Source organism: Periplaneta americana, chromosome 8 (assembly GCF_040183065.1).
Source record: "Periplaneta americana isolate PAMFEO1 chromosome 8, P.americana_PAMFEO1_priV1, whole genome shotgun sequence".
Classification (NCBI taxonomy): domain Eukaryota; kingdom Metazoa; phylum Arthropoda; class Insecta; order Blattodea; family Blattidae; genus Periplaneta; species Periplaneta americana.
Window position 1 is genome coordinate 39,685,860 of NC_091124.1, and position 18,550 is coordinate 39,704,409.

General features: G+C 36.5%; 1 protein-coding gene across 2 annotated transcripts in view; it reads left to right on the forward strand.

Moving 5' to 3' along the window:
• The window catches only part of Lmpt (four and a half LIM domains protein limpet), a 964,594-nt gene that overhangs the window by 218,855 nt on the left and 727,189 nt on the right, over positions 1–18,550 (forward strand). For both annotated transcript variants that reach the window (XM_069832785.1, XM_069832782.1), the window contains exon 2: positions 4,273–4,358. In XM_069832785.1, the coding sequence (XP_069688886.1) occupies positions 4,273–4,358 (86 nt within the window). The remainder of the gene's footprint in view (positions 1–4,272; positions 4,359–18,550) is intronic.

Here is an 18,550-nt window from a genome sequence, read left to right on the forward strand (position 1 = left end):
TGTTAATTACCGTAGTCAAGACGTTCTTTATATTTCCAACGATATAGGGAAATACTGTAGTTAATCATCATTTGTCACTGGAAAGTCACTTGCAGTGGGAAATCAATCGAATTCTCGATTGGCAACTAAGCAAAATCATAAAATCAATTTGTTTATCGTTGCTTCAGTCTTATCCTAAATGGTGAACACTGTTAAATTTGGACCCTCAAAATTGAATTTAAAGAATTTAGAATTCTAAAAATATCAGATACTTACAAATGGCTTTTTAGAGAACCCGAAGGTTCATTGCCGCCCTCACATAAGCACGCCATCGGTCCCTATCCCATGCAAGATTAATCCAGTCCCTAGGATTATATCCCACCTCCCTCGAATTCATTTTAATACTATTCTCCCATCTACGTCTCGGCCTCCCCAAAGGTCTTTTTTCCGTCCAACCTCGTAACTGACACTATATGCATTTCTGGATTCGCTCATACATGCTACATGCCCTGCCCATCTCAAACGTCTGGATTTAATGTTCCTAATTATGCCAGGTGAAGAATACAATGCGTGCAGTTCTGTGTTGTGTAATTTTCTCCATTCTCCTGTAACTTCATACCTCTTCACTACAAATATTTTCCTAAGCACCTTATTCTCAAACACCCTTAGCCTCTGTTCCTCTCTCCAAGTTTCACAACTATACAGAACAACCGGTAATATAACTGTGTAACTGTATAAAACTATGAAATACGTAGGCAAAACTTGCAAGGTAAGAAAAGTTCCAATAGGCGACTTCATTTCTGTTACACTTTGTCTCTCAAAAGTCTGACACAGGAAAAAAATATTCCAGCAAGTTGCGAAATTCTCACTTGACGATATATGTCAGATGAAGAACAATTGTTTGTACACATCTGAAGTCTGATTACTGTAATATGTTAACTAGTCAGCGATGTATGTAATGGAGGGGGGAAAAAACAGGTCACCTTACCCTAATGTCTCTTGGCTTAGTTGCCTTATGAGTGTTGTCTTATTGGTATTACTTATGAAGTTTAGACCTGTCTTCGAACAGTTGACTAAACAATAACAGATGCAAAAAAATCAGAGGACATGATAGGCCCTAAAATTAAATTTAATTAAAATACCATTAAAAACAAACAAACGTATCCGCGGACCACAGGTTGGGTCAGCATTATTAAGCTCATAATGAACGAAGTATAAAGTTGAATTGCACACTAACACCGTAATGTGGTCATACCTGGGTTTTTCCACCGATCTATTTTCCATTGTTTTACTTATTTCCGAGATCTGGTTAGTTTTCGTCTAACAAGCACGCCTTTCGTCCGCGTATGTGAGAACTGGTTTTATTACAGATTTATATACCCTAACTGCGGTTTCTACTTCAAATATTTATTTTGCCATATGGCGCCTTTAAAACATCTTGCAATTCTTGATGCTTTATATACTAGGGGATTTGTCTCAGGTTGCAATGTGCCGTCATTTCAGTGTTCTAAAAATGATTCAACAGTAAGATACAGAAATGACACATCTAACAAAAAAATAAATAAATAATCAAAAGAGAAAGAAATAACAAATAAATGATGCTGTCACCAAGGTGATTTATTTACAGTAGGCATACAATCTTTCACAGCACAAAAAATTTTCATTTTGTCGAGAAATTCAAGAGCGTTTCGCGAATAAAGTAGAACATAAATGAGGCGTCAGGTTTTAAAATGCTTCTTATCCAATTTCTATGATTTTTCATAAGGTATAAAAACATGTTTATAAGGTATATTTAATAAGTGTATGAAACCTAGAGTATGATTTTTAAAAATCAATAAAAGAGAAGGAAATCGGTCTGCAAAATTTCATCCTTGAAACGTTAAGGATGATAACAAAATAGGACATAATATTGTTTTGGATAAGTTTTGATTGAAATCGTGCACTGAAGAATGCGGGATCTGGAAATGGAACTGAAGGATTTGAAGATATTTGGAACCAAAATAAATAATTGGCCTTCCCTCTTCAAAATAAGCTACCGTGCTTCTATGCCCGTTTCTTTCTGCGACTTATAAAATAGTAAGCTGAAAAATGTAAGTTAACAAAACTGAAAAAATAATGAAATTTCATTGTTTCGAAATCGTAAACCAAATTTATTATCATGTCATTAGCTTGACGATGAAAACAGAAAAAAAAATGTCTTTTGAGCTGAATGTAAAGTGCAAAATGTAAAATATGAACAGATAACAGGAAATTGATGGTGCTTGTCTTTAAAATTTGAATTGTTAAACCACAATGAAGCACCAAGGAAATTTAGTATGACAGGCCGACATAATCTTGTATAACAAACAACATTAGCTCTATGTTTTTATGTGATTATTTAACGACGCTGTATCAACTATTGAATTACTTAGCGTCGATGGAATTGGTTATAGCGAAATGGTATTTGGCTAGATGAGGCCGAGGATTCGCCACAGATTACCTGGCATTCGCCTTACGGTTGGGGAGAACTTCGGAAAAAACCCAACCAGGTAATCAGCCCAAGCGGGAATCGAACCCACCAATATTGAACATTTGATATGTTCATCTTGTTTAGTCACTGAAATTCATAGTTACTTCATTGTTTCAATTTAAAAATATATTATTATATTTTAGTAAATCTTATTTATTTCGGTCATGCAATTATTTAATTGCTTAAATACAAAATAGAAAGTAATGTTTCATTTCGTATTGTTATTCTAGTTGCTGTTTTGTTATTTTTCGTTGTCTCATCTTTTATTTGCATAATTTTTAATACGACTCTATGAATGTTTTGTCAGTAATTGCAAATATATTTTTATTAATTATTATAAAATAAAATAAAAAACAAACAAAAACAATAATTAAAATTAACTTTGAATGTAACCCAATCACATTTCGGGTAACTTTTTTAATTAATTAATTTTCATCACGACATGTTCCCTGGAGTTCTCCAAGAACGATATGAAAGTTTACTGGGATTTCAAATGGACACCAGTGAACATAACTTCGATTAAATACTTACTTACTTACTGGCTTTTAAGTAACCCGTAGGTTCATTGCCGCTCTCACATAATCCCGCCATTGGTCCCTATCCTGAGCAAGATTAAACCCGTCTCTACCATCATATCCTACCTCCCTCTACGTCTGGATTTTATGTTCCTAATTATGTCAGGTGAAGTATTCAATACGTGTAGCTCTGCGTTGTGTAACTTTCTCCATTCTCCTGTAACTTCATCCCTCTTAGCCCCAAATATTTTCCTAAGAACCTTATTCTCAAACACTCTTAATCTCTGTTTCTCTTTCAAAGTGAGAGTCCAAGTTTCACAACCATAGAGAACAACCGGTAATATAACTGTTTTATAAATTCTAACTTTCAGATTTTTTGACAGAAGACTAGATGACAAAAGCTTCTCAACGGAATAATAACACGCATTTCCCATATTTATTCTGCGTTTAATTTCTTCCCGAGTGTCATTTATATTTGTTACTGTTGCTCCAAGATATTTGAATTTTTCCAACTCTTCGAAAGATAAATCTCCAATTTTTATAGTTCCATTTCGTACAATTTTCTGGTCACGAGACATAATCATATACTTAGTCTTTTCGGGATTTACTTCCAACCCTATCGCTTTACTTGCTTCAACTAGAATTTCTGTGTTTTCCCTAATCGTGTGTGGATTTTCTCCTAACATATTCACGTCATCCGCATAGACAAGAAGCTGATGTAACCGTTATTATGAAATAAAATAAAAAAAAACAAACAAAAACAATAATTAAAATTAACTTTGAATGTAACCCAATCACATTTCCGGGTAATTTTTTTTAATTAATTAATTTTCATCACGTCATGTTCCCTGGAGTCCTCCAAGAACGATATGAAAGTTTACTGGGATTTCAAATGGACACCAGTGAACATAACTTCGATTAAATAAAAGTTTAAATTAGGATGTGACAGAACAGTAGACAAAAATCCCCCAAAACACTTAATTATCTTTAATTGCCTATTTGGAGTGCCTGTTTTATTAAATTTTAGTATCTTTTATTTGCCTCCTTGCCTGTTTTTAATTTTGTAGCGTCTATCCATCAGATTTACAACTACAATATTCACTATATGTTTATGATGCTGTTTTGTCATCTGTATTCTTTGCCCATTGTTGCAGAATCGTTATAAAATAATGCCGCGTTTATCTACATCTCTATTTATAATGTATTTATTTGATGAGACTCGATTCTGTTATTTTGTATATTTTAATTAGTGTCCATCTCTATTTTCAGGGAATCCTGGTGCAAGAAGTGGACGAAGGGCAGCCATGTCTTACATGCCGCGAGACATGTCCGGGTTTTACTCCCCATATGTGGAGGTGAGTACTGAATCATATTCATACGCCTTTTTCTCAGCGGCGGATTTTCAGGGGAGGCCGTGCCTCCCCTAATATTTTACCAGAAAACAATATGGCAGTAATAATTCCAGCTGAATTAAGATCACAGACAAGTTACAGCAAATGACGAACATTTTTCCTTTTATATTAATTTTACTATTCACTACGACTAAGATGTAAGTTACGTAAAGTCGACCACATTCAGTTGGTGATGCCTGCTCGCTATACTGTAGATAGTACAAATAATTCGTACGGAAAAATAACAGATAGCGCTATAATCTGTATAGTCCAGTATAGTCGACATCTAGCAGCCTGCAGTGTCTATGTGAGAGCGGGAGAGAGGAATCGGCTACATGACGCTACTCCCCGGTAACCATGACAACAGCAGTTCAACCAATAAGATAGGTGTTTAGAAGAGTGTTTAAACTTGATAGAACGCGCGAGGGGAGCCGATTTGGAGACGTCCTACCCACCGCTGACAACTGTAGTGCTTATAGTCACGGCTGGTTTCGGCTGTATTTGGAAGCTCTCTCTCTTTGTCTCTTCCTGGTTTTAGAAACTTGAGTCACGTGTTGTTAGTTTTCTCTCCCTGCGTAAAAGTTCTCATTTATGTTGTTAGATTTCCTCTTGTTTGCGGGTGTTCTTGTTATTTTATTCTTTTGTGTTACGAGATGTATTTACTTAGCAGTATTTTAAATATATCGATAGTTTAGAAACAAATGCAGATTTGTCTCTAGCTTCTTCTAGTAGCAGTTATTCAGTATGCTGCGACCTAATTGATCGGTTTGCGAAGAAAGAGGAACGCCCAGTTAATTTTCTGTAAAATTAGACTATGTAATAGTAATGAACAAGCCCCGGGTTCTTGGGTTCGAATCAGTTTTGTTGCTATCTCGTTACTCTCGAAATATTGCTTTTCTTGTTCGTTTTATGTAGCAAAGAGTAACATTCTTAAATTGAATGTGACCTAAAAGACGTAATTCGTAGGTTAAGACTTAAAATGTCCTAAAGAGAGGCAATCTTTACCAAGCCGTTGTAATATATTAACAGTATGTTATTTATTTTTGTTTGTTTTTTTTTTGCCGTAAAATCATATAAATTCCTAAACATAAGATTTAAAATCCTAAAACATAAATTGGAAAACCTAATTTTAATTTCTTAAAACCTATAAATTCTGCACTTGGTAATGAGGTACGTCACAGGCCTTATATTTTTATATTCTCATATTCACAGCTTGGCCTCCCCAACTTTCAAACCCACCCGTCCGATACTGCTTTTTCTTAGCTATTATTGATTTTTGTTGCATGACTTTAGGAACTCTTAAAATAGGATTTTGGCGTGTCCTACACTTTCAGTGAATGCTAATTAATTAACAAGATATTATGTGAATGATTACGTATTGTGTGTTGTTGATTCTTGTGCTTCATGGATTTGAGATGTTTCTTCAAGATGCTGTGCATGTTGTAATTTCTTGCATATTCAGTTTTACACAGCCTATCTAATGATGACACTGAACAACAGATTTTTACTTTCTTGTTTTGTTCCGAAATAAAAATAGGTGAATATTACTAATATGTGTGCCCTAAATCTGAATTTAGAATCTAAATAGCCCCATCACGTACTATTTTCCGGGCAAAGTGAATTCAATTTTTTATGAAAATGTTTCTTTTCTAATTTTTCACTGCTCCTGATAAAATTACAAGACACTAGAGATTAAAAATGCCTCATAACACTTGAAAAATGTGTACTGGATACAAAAATGATGTTACATAGATTAAAACATAAAAACACCACAACAGTAAAAATAGTTCATGCGTATAATGAGAAAAATCGCGGAATTTGAACTTACCAGTTAAAAGAATTTCTGCATGACTTCCGTTTATAACTAGACCCGGGACTATCTTTTACAAGGAACCGACAATGGTCTGCACGCATGCTGGATGATGATCTCTCTTTATATCACATTTCAATTTAAGATATTTCTTGATTAAATCTTTCCCCATGCTCCTCACTTACCGCTCCAAGGTTAGGAGAAAAAAAATCCAAATGAGAATGTAAAAAGTGTATTTTGAGAGACATAATTACACTCCATTTTCTCATATGCACTTAACATGGTTTCCACAAGTTCATTATAGTTGTCTGCCCTAGAATTTCCGAGGAAATTTGAGCAAACATCTTTGAAAGCGCGCCATGCCACTTTTTTTACGAAAAGTTTTCCTCACAGAGTCAGCGATAACTTTGTGAATTTGTGGACCGCTGAAAATGCCTCCTTTTAATTTCCCTTCACTCAAACTAGTAATAGTAATATACGTTATAAGAGCGGTATGTTGACGTTTTCATGTTCGAGGAAAAGACTGAAAAAGCGAAACGTAGTTGAGGCTTTTTTAATTTCCGAGAACATGAAAACAAACATACCGCTCGTGTATCGTACATTATTTTGTGCGAAGATCGTTTATTACATACCTGAAAGACGAATTTCTAATTAGTTGCAATGAAATCTCCATGTTGGTTTCTGTTTAATGACGGCAACTTCGGAAAACCAAAATATCTTTCTTCAACTTGTTGCTATAAAATGTTTTCTGTGTTTACTATACTCCAGCAGGCCGTGATATACGTCTGTCTTTTTTTTTCCCCCCAGTTTATAAATGCGAACTTAAAACAAACTGTAAGGTTATGTAATGATTTATTTTTCATTTTAATATGTTAACAATATTATTTATATAACATATTGCAGTAATAACATCGGCATCTGGAATCTTGTTGATTTTTTCACGGCTTCCTTAATGTTACTTGTATCAGGAATGCAATAAGTTTCGTGGAGTAGTAGACTTTACTTAATTTTTGCAAATATTTAAAAACAATAATTAACATTGCAATTTAGGTGAAATTTCAGTGGTAAATTTCCAATTTATAATTATTACTATGTTAAACGTCTCTAAAAATAATATGTTAAAAGCCTAAAGCAGTAAAATCAATATGTCACTTAAGCGGTAAGAAGAGGGAAATTGTTATGTGTGTTACGTTGGGAATACTGAATATGGTATTTCACACTTACCGCGTATTGGTTTTGTGCGGAAACCAAGCAAATACGCACGATCTTGCACAAACTCTTTTTTTAACCCTTAACTTGGCAAAGCTTCATTTATCACACTAGTTTATTAAACCGTGTCGGACCGTAAAGAAAACAACTATCGCAATGCCCATGTTTTTATATGGTGTACAGTATTATAGTATTGTGAAATTTTAATTTTCCTACCAATTTTTTCTATTGTTCTATTAAAATTATAGCATATAGCCTATTAACCTGTTGTATCCTATAGAATACATTGTAAATTTAAGGGTTAAGTACTAAAATGTTCATTGCGTAGACCTCACTTTGAACTGTTATGAAATTTACTGAATAGAAGGGACCAATATTTGTTTATTTACTAGAAGTACAAAAGAACATGCCAACAACCATAAGAAACCTGATATAAGTCATAAACTCATAAAAAGCATTAGCTTTTGTTTTGGTTTATAACCCCCAACCCGCGCCTGTGTGAGCGCTTATCGAAAAGTGAAATCATAGTATATCTTAAAAACTTTACGTGATATGAAGAAAAGAGATGTATTTTCGGATTCAGTGCACACCAAACCATAAGGGACACATTGTTTTAAGTCGGAATAAAATTCTTGTTGCACAGTGATTACATTGTACAATGATTTTACTGTGGATTATAAATTTGTTTCACGTTTCTTGTTAATATTTGTACTGTACTCTAGTTAACTACTTATACACCCCTGTCCCTACTGTTTACAGTTGAGGTTACCTGAATTGAGTCTTCCACCATATCTCCCAGACGAGCTATAGGCTACTCGCAACGCACACATTACAAGCAACGGGATATTTACCCGGGCTCTACTGGGTGTTCATTTCAAAGTGTGTCATGACGTCACTGTTGATGATTCAGCGATTTGAAGCGAGTTTCAGCTTTTATGTCAGAGAAGTTGCCTATTAATCAAGGCGTTCAATCTGAACTTGAGAACGTGTACGGTATAACTTGAACGTCGTAGCAACAGATGGCGGTCTGTACGGTCTGTGTGCTACCATAACCTCTTTCGAACTCTGTTTTGCTAAGCCAAGTTGTACGCAGGGTATTTGTTATCACCGGTTGCGTACGGCAACATTCCACTACACAAATCAAATGCTCCGTGTCCATGTTGACCGTTGAAGTTAATGTCAACAAATACGTAAGTAATTGTCTTAACCCCTTCCCCATATCTTTGTCTTGTTTAATGCTTTTTAGACATTGCTAGAAGTGTCGATTTGTGTTTTTTTTTACTCCAGATTAAAATCGCAAGTTTCTTGTTTATGTTAGTTAATTAGGATACAATTAATTATACTTAATCACTCATTTAAAGTTTGTGTGACTGCAACCTGTGTATATTTTTGTGTGACTTTACTTCGTTTATAGTGTTTTTTTTTTCCTTTTTATTTCTGTTATTGTATTTGTATTCCTGGTGTTGTGGAAGAGAAGGCCTGATGGCCTTAACTACACCAGAATAAATAAATAAATAAATAATAAATAAATAATATCTCGACAGTAAGAAAAAAACTCACCTCAGTACATGTTTCCAAACAGTTCACATTCCTGCCACTACCGGCGTCACCGTACGTATCGGCCTAGATCATATATTTAACAGATAACTCCTCGCTACGTTAAAATCGGCAGCACTTTGAAGAGAACAACCGCCAGGATCGCCACCCGTCCGCCGTAAACGAACACGAGATGGCAGCACAGTCGCTAATGCAATTCAAATTGGTATTATGACGTGACTCCTTGTGTAACGTCTAGATGGCAGCGTAGTAAACCTGACAAAAGTTGTTAACCTCAAAGCCTATAACCCCGACATATCTGTTACATATATGATCTAGGGTATCGGTAAGTGCTCTTCAGAATGAACGCCGTACTTGCTAGGCAACTTCTCTCACACATAGATAATACGCCTCTGTGGAAGTGTAGGAAGATTGAATTCTCTAGGCTCATCGACTAGCCACATGACGGCATACAGCGAGCCATGACACACTTTGAACTGAACACCCAGTAGTAATAAGACAGTGTTAGTACTTTTAAGATTATGTAGAGGATGAAGAAATAATATGAGAAATTAAAATTCTTTCTTACTTTTGAAAAACCCTGTATATTAAGGGTACCAAATTTGGATCCCCTTATTTACATCTAATGTATTCATATGAAATGTAGTTTCAACATTCAATGAGTATTTGTACTGACATGATAAATGGTGTGGAGACATTTAAATGGACGATATTTTACGTTAGTGGGCATCTGATTTATGCCTCGGTTTCTAATTGATGTAAATGATACATTTATATCTACTTGACCTGTATCCCGCCTGTCCCCCCCTCGGTGGAGTCGTTGCCAAATATACCGCTTTAGACTAATGTTTGAAAATATAAATATCATCTCGTCGTTGGCACACCATTTTGTTTGGCTGCCGGTGTCCCGGCTTTGGCCAAGAACATTATTCACGTTGCATCTCTCAAAAGACAAGTTGCCGCGATTGTTCAAAGTAGATATTTTCGAGACTTCTGACGTAACCACGGTGACCATTTCCTTTCCTTTTTTAGCTTAAATTAGCTACTACAAAGGAGGTCAATAACTGACCTTACAGCACGATCTTGGAAACCTATTCTGCGTTACCTACATGTCTAATTCGCTGCCAGCCTAGCGTCTCTAGCAAAGGTTATTGTACTGTATCTCTAATAGCGTCTTGTGAGAGTTCATCCAATTAGGATTTTTAATATGTGGTGCCAGATCTTGTGAATATGTTATGAGAAAATCCACAAACGATTAGGGAAAATACGGGAATTTTACTTGAAGCAAGTAAAGAAATAGATTTGGAAGTAAATCCCGAAAAGACAAAGTATGTGATTATATACGAATATTGTACGAAAGGGAAATATAAAAATTGTAATTATTACCATTTAATACGAGAAAAATTCGTACCGGCACCGGGAATCGAACCCAGGACCTCTCAGCTCTGCGCGCTGAGCGCTCTTTCTAACTGAGCTATGCCGGGACACGATCCACGGCGCCGGCCGAATCCCTCCTGGGTTCGATTCCCGGTGCCGGTACGAATTTTTCTCGTATTAAATGGTAATAATACACATTGGCTACTTCATAGTAGACGTGTAATATTCAATGAGGTGGGCGAGACATTATACTTTATGAATATTAATGTAAAAATTAGAAATTTATCCTTTGAAGAGGTGGAAAAATTCAAATACTTCGGAGCAACAGTAACAAATATAATTGATACTCTGGAGGAAATTAAACACAGAATAAATATGGGAAATGCCTGCTATTATTCGGTTGAGAAGCTTTTATCATCCAGTCTGTTGTCAAAAAATCTGAAAGTTAGTATTTACAAAACAGTTATATTACCGGTCCGGTTGTTCTTTATGGTTGTGAAACTTCGACTCTCACTTTGAGAGAGGAACATAGGTTAAGGGTGTTTGAGAATAAGGTGCTTGGGAAAATATTTGGGGCTAAGAGGGATGAAGTTACAGGAGAATGGAGAAAGTTACACAACGCAGAACTGCAAGCATTGTATTCTTCACCTGACATAATTAGGAACATTAAATCCAGACGTTTGAGATGGGCAGGGAATGTAGCATGTATGGGCGAGTCCAGAAATGCATTTAGAGTGTTAGTTGGGAGACCGGAAGGAAAAAAGACCTTTGGGGAGGCCGAGACGTAGATGGGAAGATAATATTAAAACGGATTTGAGGGAGGTGGGATATGATGATAGAGACTGGATTAATCTTGCTTAGGATAGGGACAAATGGCGGGCTTATGTGAGGGCGGTAATGAACCTCCGGGTTCCTTTAAAACTAACGGAAATATAGCTGTTTTTACAGGTGATTTGAGGGAGGTGGGATATGATGATAGAGACTGGAATAATCTTGCTCAGGATAGGGACAAATGGCGGGCTTATGTGAGGGCGGTAATGAACCTCCGGGTTCCTTTAAAACTAACGGAAATATAGCTGTTTTTACAGGTGATTTGAGGGAGTTGGGATATGATGATAGAGACTGGAATAATCTTGCTCAGGATAGGGACAAATGGCGGGCTAAGGAGCCGTGGCTAACGAAAATGACAGGCTTCGGCATGAATTGGAGTCACGTGGTTATCATGGTCCAGTCGTGGCCATCTTGACAATCGCCCATTATAAATACATGTTCAAAGTTCTAAAAAAACAAAGGTATTGCTATATTAAACTCATGTTAAACGTGCATTTATATGTAAACTAGTTCAATGTCGGCCATGTTATGACTAAGAATGTGACGTTGCTCCTAGCCTGTCCTTCTCGTTAGCCATGCTAAGGAGCCATAAATTGTAAAGTAAAGGCTGGTTCACAATAAACTGGGAACGGAAACGACAACGAGAACGAGAACGGAAATAGTGTTAAAATAAATGTATTTAAATGTGAGCATTTGCAATTCGTTATTGAGAATGCTAACATTTAAATACATTTATTTTAACATTGTTTCCGTTCTCGTTCTCGTTGTCGTTTCCATTACCGGTTTATTATGAACCAGCCTTAAGTAGGTAGAGAAGAGACGGTTATATTCATTCTCAGCCTCTCCATACGATCAGTGTACTCCCATCAAATCTTTCCGTTTGACTCTCCCACCTTTTATCAACAGTTGAGCAATTACAATTTATTTATTAAGGAAACCATGATTGCACGCATCGGAAAAGTTGCTCCTCCGAGAGTCGTGGACGTATTTACCGATAACCGATGCGTGCGATACGATGCAGTGAACGCAGTTACATGAAAATTATAGCAAATGTTGTTTTTCTCCGATCCGTGGGATTCGTCCGATATGATGCAGTGAACGCGTACCGTAATACATAGGTTGGATAAAAAGTAATGGCAACACTGCTGTCACGTGACGATGGTGCGTTCAAGAGCTGCCAGCTGTGTGGACATGAACAAGGACTGTTAGATGAATTAGTGCAGCCAGCGGCGACAGTACTCCATCAATCTACTGCAGTGTGTAGAACGTTGACTTTCATAGGGACAGTGCGAGCGCCCTAAGACCATCCTTACAAAACTAGAGCAACGTTCCTGGATCAAAATTGAAGTGACACGAGGTCGTAGTGCACAATAATGTTTTCAGGGACTGCGTGAAGCATGTGGCGATGCAGCGTTGCCATATCGCACAGTTGCACGATGGGTTAAAGCGTTCCGGGAAGGCCTTGTTGCACCGGTACCAAAGGGAAGGTGACGACTTTCTTGGACGAATCGTCGCTATGGACGAAACCTGGACTCGCTCGTATGAACCAAACTTGAAACGCCAATCAAATGAATGGAAGCATCCAGTTTCTTCTCGTCCGAAGAAAGTGCGCCCCACACAAAGTGCTGTGAAGGAGATGTTCATTGTGGCGTATGACATTGATGGGGTAATACTGCACCACGCTGTACCTCCAAGGCAGACGGAAAACGCGGACTACTGGAACATCCACCGTACTCACCCGATATGATCCATGCGATTACGATCTTTTCACCAAAGTGAAAGAACCACTGCGAGAGACCCGGTACAATACCAGAGTGAACTTATCCGTGCTTTAGGGCGGTCAATACGGAACATCAACAAACATGGACGCGTTGATGGTGTACGACGGCTTCCAAACATTTGGCAAAAGGTAATAAATAAGGGGGGGGGCGACTATATAGAAGGTACGTAAATGTTGTACCCCTGTGAATAAAGCCATGTCAGAAATATCGAACTGTTGCCATTACTTTATATCCAACCCTAGTACAATATTGTCACCTCAGCGTCTGTGGATAGCCACTGTAGTTTTAAAGGAGCATTAAATAAGAAATTGAAATTGCAGTTATCTCTGATTATCTCTTAAGGGGAATTGGACGTTATCGGATGCAAAGTAATGATAAAAATAGCTTATCTTCAAGCAGTCATGAATGTAATACTATTTATCACAGCTATTTCATTTTTTTAGTGATATATGTATACATATTAAGCTTTAAAATGAAAAAAGAATGGTTAATCTAGTGTAAATCCTACCCTTAAATTAATTGTTAAATTTAAACATTTTTTAATCTAAATTCACTACATATCTGTGGTTAGGTACACTCTATTCACTTATCATAGCACACATTGAATTAAAATTTTGGCCACTTACTGCTAATAGATACTAAAACATACCCTACTAAAATTATTAAAATATCTGTAATACTATGGGCATAGGGCTTATACTAATCTTCAATTTTTTTAAATTTATTCACGGTGATGATTTCTATAAGTCCTATGCCCATAATATTACAGATACATGAATAATTTTAGCAGGGTATGTTTTAGTATCTATTAACAGTAAGTGGTCAAATTTTCAATACAATATGTGCTATAATAAGTGAATAGAGTGTACCTAATCACAGACATATAGTGAATTTATAAAAAAAATGTGCTTAATTAGAAAAATTAATTTAAGGATAAAGATTTACTCTAGAGTATCCATTCTTTTTCATTTTAAAGCTTAATATGCATAGACACATAGCTAACAAAAATGAAAGACCTCTGATAAATAGTATTATATTCATGACTGCTTGAAGATAGACTATTTTTACCATTATTTTTCATGCGATAATGACCAACTCCCCTTAATAATTTGTATTACATTTTAAATTTAACTTATGATTTCATTGCTTCTGAATAGTACACATACAGTATGCAGAGAAACGTTATGTATAGAATCACAATAAACAATTATCATCTTGTTGGTCTCAGTAGTCTCAATTATGTGAAAGAAACGTTACATGTAGAATGAAGGCAAGCAGTTTCAGACAACGATCTGGAATTTGATCAAGTCGAGCCAGATAGAGAAGACGCCCTTGAGAATATCGTGACAGAGGGTGGTTGAATGGGAGGCAGTTGTCAACATGATGGACCCTGATTTCAGATTTTGATAGATAGGATGTTTAACCGGCCCCACAGTACATTAGTGACCTAAATATACTCGTCCGAGCTTTTAGCCATGTTTCTTCCCTGTCTCCGGGGTGTCGGAAGTGACAGGGTGCATTGTCGGGTCTCGGAAGTTTTATAAATACGTCGTCTCGACACGGAGGCAACCTTATTCAAATTACAGCTCGAAATACACACACAAGAGCCTCGGAGTTCGCAGTCTTGATTCTGTGTAGATGTCACGGCCTGGGTTCGAATTCCTCCCAGGAAATTGATATTCTCAGTTGCGGTTAAAGGGGTGCGCTGCAGCGGTTTCGATTCCCGATGGGGTCATGAGTTTTCTCCATTGATCTAGTTAATCTTTCAGACGCACTATGATCTTATGGCAGCCGTGGCGAAAATGTGACTCACAAGCACATTGTGGCGCGCAGTGATAGCTATGCATTTCTCTTGCTTCCTACCTCCCCCAGCCTCACCCTCTCACTTACTGGAGTCAAATTCCGTTCCATTTGTATTTGTCTCTGACCTGCTAGTGGCATATCGTCGCAATGTCTCTCTCGAAACCATGTACCTCTGCAAAAACGAAAGTTTCAAGTAGGATGGGAGGACGCATTTTTTTGCTGCCAATATGATGAGAATATTAAATGTATGTTTTGTTCACAAGTATTACGAGGAAAACGGTTGTATAACAAAACAGCATTATACTACATGTTGCTGATGAAACATTAAAAGGTTAAGTGTTATTATTATTATTATTATTATTATTATTATTATTATGACATAATTAGGAACATTAAATTCAGACGTTTGAGATGGGCAGGGATGTAGCACGTATGGGCGAATTCAGAAATGCATTTATAGAGTGTTAGTTGGGAGGCCGGAGTGAAAAAGACCTTTGGGGAGGCCGAGACGTAGATGGGAAGATAATATTAAAATGGATCTGAGGGAGGTGGGATATGATGATAGAGACTGGATTAATCTTGCTCAGGATAGGGACCAATGGCGGGCTTATGTGAGGACGGCAATGAACCTCCGGGTTCCTTAAAAGCCAGTAAGTAAGTAACATATTATTATTATTATTATTATTATTATTATTATTATTATCTCTGTACGTCGACCCTTTTTCGGCAGATGTACGAATAATGCGGTTAGGTCTTCAATTTAAACTCACAGATTTACAACGTGATGTTAAATGAAAGCTAGATGTAAGAATTTGATAAATGTTGAACTTTTCAAATCTTTGCCGAAAAATAAATATCCCAAGCTTCGTTCTTTCGCTTGCTCTGTTGAAGCCATGTTCGCTACAACTTACGCTTGTGGAAAATTAATTTCAACAATGAAAATAGTAAAAACCTAATTTAGATTACGACTGACAGACAAATACATTCGTGATCAACTACGACTGGCAGCAAGTGACATAATTCCTGATTTTGAAACTCTGTCGCAGAGACATTCTGAAGACAGTTAACTTTAGATTGTGATAATGTGTCCTATGTTTTCTTATTCATTTCTTTCTTCGTTACACGTGCTAGACATTAGTTTGTAACCTTATACTGTATAAAATTATATTTAAGTGCTTGACGTAAGGAAAATGAAAATCCGTTAATAAGTCAGACAGTTGCTTCACTTCCCCTTCGGGTGTCCGCCTCCCTCCATAGGTGCTATGCACGTTGCAGGTTACACAGTGGCTCGGCGCACGATTGCATTTTCGCCACGGCTGCCTTACGGTGTCGACGCTGTAGAGTAACGATTAGCATGTCTGATCCTGAAACGAGCTGGCCTGGGTTCAAATCCTGGTTGAATTTTTTTTCCCCTCAATTAAATCAGAATTGCTAGGTAACTTTCGACTTGGACCTCGAACTCATTTCGTCATCATAATGGCACTTCCTCTCTTTTATCGTCATCTGTTTCTTTCCTATATTTGGGGCTTGTTCCGATGTAGAGTCGCTAGGCAGGAAAGAGGATGTAACATCAAATTAATTAAATATGTGACTTAGGTAGAAAAAGTAATTTTGAAGCATACATTTAGAACAATATTTTATTGTATCAAATAGCAGAATAAACTTGTATTCTTGATTAGTCAACTGGTTCTGCTAGTAAATGTAGGCCTAACGATGCTTCTGGAATTATTTGCCTCTCTCCTGAAACGTATATATACAAGGTGTAAGGGGTATAAGTGCCATTATTTTTAACTGATGATTATTCATGTCATAAAGAAGAAAAACGTCCTTACATTTTTTTAATTCAATATTTAACTAATTATTCAAGTTTACAATAATAGACGTTTTGCAACGTTCCTGAATGGGGAGGAGGGAGTTTAGAAGTACACAGTATAGCTCAAGCGGGTGCAGACATACCGGTACAAAACAGATACTCTGTTCTAATGCAGGAGCGACAATGACAATACATAAAACGAGCAGCAAATACAAACTTTCAGTCTCATTAATAGAACATTATGGTAAATTTGTATTTTATGTAACAATATTGCTCCATTTTTTTAATTGTACGTCTAAAGAATAAACAATAATGGTTTTCTACAAAAAAAAAAAACACACAAACGTTTTTTCTAATGCAACATTTTAATCTCTCCCACTTCCGTAAAGCACTAGGGCCTATCATTTTTAAACAAATTTCTGGTTGTGTGATTGTTGAAACGGGATAAGAGACTCCTAGTTTCTAAAAATCGTTGATAAACCGCTACAAAAGTTCGCCGATTAGGTAACCTTCTTTTAGGAAAACGTTGACGTTACATTCTTCTTGCAGCACTTGAATTACAACAACATTTTCCATAAATTAATAACCTATGATATTCCTAAATTGTGAATGACATTGTAAGTTGTTTATCGAATACCCTGTACTGAACTGTCATCCGCTCGGCAGTAGAGCTATGGACAGAGAGCTTGAACTGAGCTGACATGTACGTACGTCTGTGCAGAGTACTGCCTGCTGAATACGTTGCCACGTCTGTCACGCCGGAATATTTACAAATTTAAGCATGCATTTTTGATATAATTTCACGAAAACGTAATAGAAGACAGAAATATGTATTTTAACTAATGTTAACTCTTTGCTAGATATATCTACTGATGTAATTGTTTTCGTAATTTTTACTAACGATATGCGCAGTATAACGCGAATCAAATATGAAAAGATTTTTTTTTTGGGGGGGGGGGAAACTATCAAGTTTTGACCCTATATTGTGTGGACATTTTTTGATCCTATAGACTGTCCCCGACAACTACGAAAAGGACGGCAATTATACCCCTTACACCCTGTATATATAGATTTGTTGGTTATACCCTTATTCTGAGGAGGTCTTCAATTATTTTCACATCACAACATGTTAAAGGCTTCCCTTAGCCATGTTTCTAATAGAAAATCATAATTTACGACAAACCAATTTCCATCTACTTGATTCTATTTGATACGAAGCTGATGTTTCAGGTAAAATACGAACGCTTACTCATTGCGAGGTGATAAAGGCGAGTTCGGATTACATTTTCAGTATTAAATTGTTCACTAATCTTATCTGTTTCCGTAGTGTTCAATATATGGCTATTAAAATTAGTGTAATAAATTTCACAATATCGTAAAAACTTCGAACAACAAATCTACTCGTATGTTTCCATGGCAGCTGAAAACAAAATCATAAGCTATAGAGATAATGTTAACAGGAGGACATTCACTGTTCGAAAAAATTGACTCCGTGGTCTGTTGGTCAGCATGCTGGCTTCCAGATCTGGAGATCCCGTGTTCGATCCCCGGGCTTGGCTGTCGGTGAATTTTTCTTGAAGAAGAAAAATTGCCTGGGTGTCTAGAGTCTGGAAATTTGTATGAATGTGAGTGTGTTGGGTTAATATTAATTAGCCAATCACCAAAAATATAAAATACATTATCAGGACTGTCGCTGGGCAGTAACCTGAACATACGTTTCAGCGTCACATTGTTGACAAGTAACTCCATCTGTTAGCACAATCATAAAGCACTAATAGATGTTATAGAGTTAGATAGATAGATAGATAGATAGATAGATAGATAGATAGATAGATAGATAGATAGATAGATAGATAGATAGATAGATAGATAGATAGATAGATAGATAGATAGATAGATAGATTTATTCGTTCCATAATATTCTTACATTTGCTTTATAGCATAGAATAAAGAACATGTCCAATTCTTACGTTTA